Source organism: Metopolophium dirhodum, chromosome 2, assembly GCF_019925205.1.
Source record: "Metopolophium dirhodum isolate CAU chromosome 2, ASM1992520v1, whole genome shotgun sequence".
Taxonomy (NCBI): Eukaryota; Metazoa; Arthropoda; class Insecta; order Hemiptera; family Aphididae; genus Metopolophium; species Metopolophium dirhodum.
The window spans coordinates 42,261,626-42,270,109 of record NC_083561.1 but is presented as its reverse complement, the minus strand read 5'-3'; the positions used below and the strand labels follow the sequence as shown (position 1 = coordinate 42,270,109).

The 8,484-nt window shown below is 31.4% G+C and overlaps 1 protein-coding gene across 2 annotated transcripts in view; it reads left to right on the top strand.

Moving 5' to 3' along the window:
- Nucleotides 1-1,543: 1,543 nt before the first annotated feature.
- Nucleotides 1,544-8,484, top strand: part of LOC132938480 (zinc finger CCCH domain-containing protein 13-like) — a 42,018-nt gene continuing 35,077 nt past the window's right edge. Inside the window, exons 1-5 of one of the 2 annotated variants that reach the window (XM_061005339.1) lie at nt 1,544-2,019; nt 3,621-3,915; nt 5,880-6,064; nt 6,126-6,362; nt 6,426-6,597. In XM_061005339.1, coding sequence (XP_060861322.1) covers nt 6,133-6,362; nt 6,426-6,597 — 402 coding nt within the window. In that variant the 5' untranslated portion in view covers nt 1,544-2,019; nt 3,621-3,915; nt 5,880-6,064; nt 6,126-6,132. The remainder of the gene's footprint in view (nt 2,020-3,620; nt 3,916-5,879; nt 6,065-6,125; nt 6,363-6,425; nt 6,598-8,484) is intronic. The other variant, XM_061005338.1, reaches the window with a different exon arrangement.

Genomic DNA, 8,484 nt, shown 5'->3' with positions numbered 1-8,484 from the left:
TCAATGCTATAATATCATTGTATAAGAAAAACGATTCTGAGCGAAAACGGTCAGTCAGCCTATGATATTACCAAGTATATTTGATGATATTATTGTGAATAAAGTAATTTATAAATAACTTAATATATATATAGATTTTCTCGAAAACAGATTTTGCGTAAAAATTCCCGTTTTTCCTTAATTTTTCTTTTGTTTTTCACGTCACGTTTGAAAACTACTGGGAAATTTTTACTTTTGACCCCCCCCCCCCCCCCCCCCAAGTACCAACTAGATTCACTTTCCTATCAGAAAAGTTACTGTTGAAGAAAATCCAAGCACTTTTACTGTCCTAAAAGGTGATGACAGACACAAAAATTTAAAAAAAAAAAACACATCATTGTAAAATCAATACATTCATCGCTTCGCTCAGAATCTATAAAAAATAAATAATATCATTGTATAAGAAAAACGATTCTGAGCGAAAACGGTCAGTCAGCCTATGATATTACCAAGTATATTTAATGATATTATTGTGAATAAAGTAATTTATATATAAACTATTTACGTGGAGCCTTGTTTTAAATTTTCAATCCTTAGTCATAAAAGTTAAACATGTTATACATTTTCAACTACAAAATAATTAATAAATTATAAATTTGATAAATGTTGTCAAAATTTGAACTTTAAATGCTTATAAAAAAAAATTATGCCTGTATTTTTAATATTTTTCAATTGCTATTAGAACGATATATCAGGAGCCTTATATTAATTTTTCACACTTTTTTACCCAACAGATAAAATTTTATCGATATTTATAGAAAAAAAAACTAAAAAAAATGGAAATTGACAATGTCCGTAAACAGCTCAAAATAAGTCAAAATATTTGGAAAATGTTATGGTGTATAGGAAATGCAATTATAAACATTCAATCAAAATTTCATGTACCTACGGTCATTTGTTTTAGAGTTACACAAAAAACCAAAATCGGACATTTTTAGTTTCCATTTTTTTTAGATAGATAGCTATCTTTAATCGTGGTAATGGGCTGGTTCTAGTGGCCCTAGAGTGACAGAGTGTTACCACAGAATATGAAATTTACCACAGAATATGAAATTTCATATATTCTGTGGTGTTACTCAATAGTCAATACCCTATGCAGCGGCGTGAGTGCGCTGTTCGACTATTACTCGATTACTATTTACTACGCACATGCGCGATAGAATTTCAGGTTGTGCGATCGGTTATTGGGTTTTAACAATGTTATTGTACGATAATGGATTGATGAATAATATACAACAACTATATTGTTTCTGAATGAATTATTAATTTATGATTTATTTATTAATCATTATGGAAATTATGTTTTTTTTAAAAATATGCATTTTTAATTTTGTGTCTTAATAATATATTGTATAAATATGCGAATAAACATATTTTATGTTGTCGGAAATGACGACACTGCTATTATGATGGCTGTGACAGACACAGATTATATAATCTGTAGCCGCTGTAAGCAAATGTTGTGACCGCTCCACCCAACCCCGCCCACCAGTAATCGTAATGCTCCGTCCATGGACCACGAGTCCCGAATCCCGGAGCGTCGGCAAAAGAGATTATATATTTTATTGTTGTTGTTGTTGTTGTTATTATTATTATCATTATTACGTTAGTTTTTTTACGCATGCCTGTGCGTAGAAAATCGGTAAATATTTAATATTAATATGTAAATAGTAAATTCAACTAAACTGCGGCCTGCAGGCGAGACAGTGACGAGTGGCGACGACGCGGCGGCGTGCAATGTGCATACAATAATTCCGCAATTATTAATGTCGTCGTCGTCGGTCGTCGTCGAGTGACTATAGTAGTTATATTCTCGACTTCTCGTCTTTCTTCGTAGGTATTCCGACATTCCGCGACGCCGCGTTACGGCCGTTTTCGTAACGTGTGCGACGCTGTAAGGCAATAAATTTATCGTCGGATTCCGCAATGCCGGTCCCCGACGACGTCAAACGATGTGATGTCGCGTTGGGCCAATGCCAGGTAATTAACGTTTATACCATAGAGATAGAATATAGATCCGTTTCGTCTACCACCTCCTACGTGATTCGCACTTGACAACTTTGACATGGCTTACCACGTCTCGGTCCGTTCGGGTTGACAGGTCGTACATTTTCTTATTACTTATTACGCAATCCGACGAATAAGAGACGAACATGCCGTTATAATAACGATAAGGACGCACAGATCGTGCATTCGTACCGATATTTTTGTGTTTGTCATTTTGTCAGAATCTTGGCTAAACGATATCTTTTATTGTTATTCGTCGCGTATAGCATTTCAGCTGTGCCCGTTCGTCTTTCGTTGTCATGGTTGTGACCAACGGGCAATGAGCACCATTGTTGATTTAATGAAAATAACACGCATAAGTACAATATTGAATATGCGATTCGTTGTTTTGTAATTTGTCGGTACTTGAGGCTTCTTTTCATTCTTATGTTTGCAAATTTCAATGCACCTATACGTAGAAGGAGGTAGCTGAAGATGGCTTTGGGTTACAAATCATTGCCGTTCTTCTATACGTTTTGTACCATTATAATTTATAATACTAATGGCAACGGATTGCACTATACGTGAGAGAGCCTATGGTCGTCCCTTTGACAAAATTTAGTGGCCCACGATTGGTCTATTAAATTTTAGTGAACCATACAATTGAATCAATTTCCGTGCACCATAGCATAATACATTTCATCCAAAACCATAGAATTGCTTAGGTACATGGATATTACTCCAAGCACTATCCAAATGATCCTAACCTATCAGACATTTCATCCTAAAATTATTTAGTAGTAGGTCAGTATGTTTCATGATGTTGGATTATACTAATGTTTCGGGTCATTTTGATAAGCTATTGTATCAATGGTGTTTAAACTAGAAAGACTATGAAATTCTGTTAAATGTTCAGCAGAGGTGCATATGGGAATATAATATGTGAAATATTTTTCATTTGACGCTTTGGTTACAAAATTGTAAATAATACAGGTACTTATGCAAAAGATTCAATATTAAATTTAACATTTTAGTTGAACCCTAATCTATATTAATTAAAATGCAATGGTGTGTGAATTGTGAGTGTAAATATCCACAGCCAAGTCTATATTATGGTTCTGAAAATATTTAGTACGTAGCCACATAGGTAATCCTATACCCGAGGATGTGCCCCCCAAAATATATTTTTTTGTTAGTCTAGGGTTGTGATTGATTGTATAAAATAAAATAGTTATTAATTTTCATAATAATATGTATATAAGAACTATATATTAGAACTTAATTTTATACAAGCTGAATATCTGTGTGTAGTTTTTTTTGTGGCGAATCCTATTTATTAATTTAGAAGGTATATCTCTGTCTGAGTGTATATCAATTTTAATGTACAGTTCACGGACAAATCAGCTTTGTGAAATAATTCAACCTAGATGGGCAACTACAAGTCGCGGATTAGATTTAGCACCGTCTATATTTTTTAACGTGGTTTAAACTACTTACTCTCTAAACTTTTTTTCGTCAAATTAAATTGAGTAGTTTTTGAGCATATTAGCTACACACATACATTTGGTTTTAAGATATGCTTTCTTTATTTCTAGGCCATAAGCACAACAATTTGATGCATGCTTGTACCTGATCTGCCTAAGTAACCAATAACAACCATTTATATACAAAAAAAAAAAAAATACTTGTATAATTATTTATTCTATTATTGCTATTATAATCTGCAACCAATGGCAACCATTTATAAACAAACAAAAAAGTTTCAATTTAAAACGTGAATCTCAAGATCCCTGTTTGACCATCTCTTTGAAATACGAGTATCGGAAAATCCTTTCTTATTGCACATCTAGACCATTAGAGGAACCACTATTCCAAATTTCAAGTTCATAGGTATGTGTAGTTTTTGAAATGTAGAAATGAGTGAGTGAGTGAGCGGTATTTGGCTTATATAATATTATTATAGTACAGTAGAACTTCCAAATAGCAGTCACTGAAGGGACTATAAATAATGACCGCTATTTAGAGGTGCCCGTCCTATAGAGGTAGGACAACACTAGGATAACACTCAACGGGACTAAAAAAATTGACCGTTTCATTGAGGTCCCTATAGAGGTGACAGTAAATGGAAGTTTTTCTTGATTCGGTGAAAACCACCCAAATAACTGTTATATATATATCTATAGTATTAACATTGTGTAAGACTGGGTAAATATACTGGCATTATTTAATTTAACACAGGCAACGAAATACACGATCAGCCATAATTAATAAATATATCTACTGTATGAAATGAAATGCCTAAAACGTATAATCTCATCCAAATCCACATTTTTTGATTGATTTTCATAAAATCATAATCAATACAGTGGCGTAGACGTGATTTCTGAAAGGGTAGGGATAAAAAAAAAAAACGACATAGCTAAATAGAAGGGGAATCCCCCACCCTCTCAAAACTTTTTACCAAGGTAATAAAAAGCCAGGAGGGGTGGGTCAGACCCCCAAGTCATCCCCCTCGTCTACGCCACTGAATCAATAGATTCAGCTACCTAGATCTATTTTAGTCAAAAATATTTATTAGGGGGTTGCAGGGTTGACAATACTATAACACCAAATAATAAAATTATATACTATGTATATTATTTTATATTTTAGATGACAAGTTCTATTGAATCTTGCAGTATATGGGTTATTTTTAAATTTAATTTAATCTCACGGTTATTATGTTGTATTAGCCTGTACGAGCTGTTGAGTTAATTGTATTAATGCTTATAATTTTATATAATTTTTATTTTGTATTTTTTTCTTACAAAATCGATGGTTTTAAAAATAAAATACTTCCGTAGAAAAATTATATCGACGATGACAAATTTGTAATGTTTCCATGCTTATCAGAATTCTTTAGGGATAACGGTATTGATATTAATAGGATAAAAGAAATTATAACTGCTCTTCTAATAAGTTTACAAACAAATTTTAATTCACGGTGCCACACGGTTTAAAGATTTTCTAGAAAAAAATCTAGCATGGATAAGAAATTCATTTAACTTTAATAGGTATCAAAGAAATAAAATAAGCAAAAAAATTATTGACTTGAGATACATGTGATGCATGTGATACATTTTGAATTTCCATCAAGTCTGAATATCCAGAATTATCAAAACAAGCCATATCGATTTTACTTTCTTTTGCATCAACTTATTTATGCCAAACCTCATTTTCAACACTAGCGATAATAAAAACTAATATCGCTCCAGATTAAATGTCTAATCAGATTTAAGAGTAGCAGTATCAAATATCAAACCAAACATTATAATCAATTATGTCTACAATGCAAGCTTAGGTCTCTCATTAAATTATATAATAGTAATTTTATAATTTAAAAAATATACTAAAATGTTGATTATAGTTATAATAATTGCAGTCATTTAATTAATTTTAGATTTTATATTTTATAAAACTAATTTTGTATTTTTGTATTTTTTGGATTAGTTAAATTAAAGAAATATAAAAATTGGCTAAAATTAACGATTTAATATATGAATACAAAATACTAATATATAAATTTTTGTATACACTAAAACTATTAAGTATATATATATTATACACTTACATAATGTTGGTAGGAAGAGGGAAAAATAAATAATTTTGAGTCGTGGATCAAAAAAGGTTGCGCACCACTGTGTTGACTATGATGACTGATGAGGGACATTGTGGAGTGTACGTTTTATTAATATGCAAGTTCACCCAAGAACTACTTATAGGTGTCTTGTTTAACGAAAAATGTTAAATAAAAAAATTTTTAATTTAACAAATTTTCATGTTAAATTAAATGCATACATTTTCATATTTTTCAGAACAATTTTGATGAAGACTGAATAAATATTTATGAATGTTAAAACAAATTTAGTCATGACAATTAAATACAACCTTGCCATTGTTGTATTTGATATCAAAAAACGAAGTCAGTACTTTTTAATCTAGTCCATATAAATGTTATACAAATACAATATAAATTATCCATCTACATAGTTATGTGATTGTAAGTATTTAAACTAACATAATAATTTATACTAAAGTTAAATGTTTTCATGTTTACACAGCATAAAAATGCCCAGAAGACCATTGACAGATGAACAACGAGAACAATCTAGGAAACGTCGCTTAGAACGTGACCGTGAACGACAACGAAAAAGGCGTTTGGATCCAGAGTTAAGAGCAATTGAACGAGGAAAAAACACGATTGCTAAAAGACTATCTAGATCTAAAGGGCTTTATGGTGATAACATTGATAAATTATATTCAGAAGCTAATATTGACTGTTGTAAAATCACATCATTGTAAGATATATAAATAAGTAGATAATTTTTTTAACTTTTCAACTAATAATATTATATTTTTAGGTTAGATAATGAAGTTAATGTAGATTTGGAAGATCTCAATCGATTAAAAAAAGAAAGAGATAAAGAAAGACAACGTCAAAGAAGAATGGATCCTGAATTCCGTGCTAAAGAACGTGCAAGAAATAGAATATTGAAAAGGATTGCTCGACAAAAAAGTTTTTATACTCTAGAGGTACAATATTTTAGTTTTATAATATCAGTAGTCAGAAAAGTATTGATAATCCATAATGTTAACACATAAATAAATATTATCATTTTAAGAAAAAATTCACCTAAATTGACCTGTTAATTTCCCTGTTAGCTCATATTCATTCTCAATATTTTTAATATTTTAAATATTCTCCTTAACACCTTAAAAGGACACAGAATCTCAGAAAATGTACTCCATACTAAATTTGAGTTCAGCTGCTACAATTTTGTGGTGTAATTAGTATAAGAGTGAATTTACATATAATTAAATATAAAGGTAAGATCATTATCTGTTTTATTACCTATACTCTATTCCAAATAAGATCAGGCTTCGACGGTCGAGTTGTGCACATGGGCGTGACAGCGCATGACACGCCGCAGTAGTGGGGACGACCTCTGACCGTCGCGAAACGAAAACTTGTCGCCGCCGAAGCCTGATCTTATTTGTAATAGAGTATAGGTATTTTAATCTTAACCCTTTGACTACTGCTGTCACATATACACTTTCTTCTTATTTATAAAAATAACAGTATCTCAAATTAAGGTACTTTACCGTCATCTCGACATCCACAAGTCTCAACTCTAAAGTCTGGCTGATATAGTATTAGGGTGGTAGTCAAGATAATAGAATTGAGTAATCGTGGCATCGGCTGGTAGTCGGTTTAACGGAAAAGTACCCAAATTGAATAATTTTGTAAACCCTACTACTGTTGGCATGTACGCGACAGCACCAAACACTGCTGACATCCTGCGGTGACGTATATACTCTGTCTAAATTAAGAGTAACCCCAGGCGGTGAGCTTCTGCACAAGGAGGTAGAAATGGGTATGGCTAACATGTGCTAAGTGCTGCTCTCTCTGGAGCGTCTCTTTATTATTTTAATAATTGCCTAACTTGCATTTTGCTAAGATTAACACAGTAAAGCAATTTTTTAGGTTTGGCTGATTGTCAGAAATTAAAGCTGACTACAAAAACTGATTAAATTGCTGATTATGGTCTAACTGAAAATCTGTGGTTGATTTTATTTGAGACATTGTAGAATGGAAATCTCCACAAAAAAAAAAGTCTGTCCAATAATGTAAATGATTAATGAATTATAAGACTTAATGCAGTAGTCAAATGATTAAAACAAGTTGATTGATGAGTATGTGAAATATTATAATTTAAAAATGCATATACATTGCTAAAATTATAAAATTGTAAATAAAAATACAGATAATGTTCTGACCTTTAGGTTTGATAGTTAGTCAATTCAATCTAATATATTAAAACGAATAATACAACATCGGAACTGCTGTACTTTGTTATGTAGTATAGCTGTAAGACTGTGACAATACATTTGGGTATGGCATCCTCTTAAACTTTAAAGGACCACTATAACCTGCATAATACGCTACCTCTGTCATAATGAACATACAAGCATACTACATAGTAAATATGCGTTCAGTAGAACTAATTTTGTGTGTACTCATGCATAATAAACCTGCCATCATTCGAAATTGATCCTCCCACTAGTCACCACTTAACGTTTTTAACATTTAAAAAACTTATCTAATACGATAAACGTACAAAAAAATCATGTTTCTGACATAATATACACACACTGAAAGTGTTTTTCATAAAATTGTATCACATTTGTATGTATAATTGTATACAATTCTATTAAGATAACTCTTGTTTAATTATGATTTTGATATACTTGATTACTCATATTATGTTTAACCTCAGTATGCATTTAATGGCAGTATTTAACCGTGGAATGCAATAATAATATCAAACATATAATTAGAAAAATTGCAAGGAGGTACACTTATTTTTAACAATCGATTTTGACTAGGTACTGCAAGATCATAATGTACTACTGGTATTA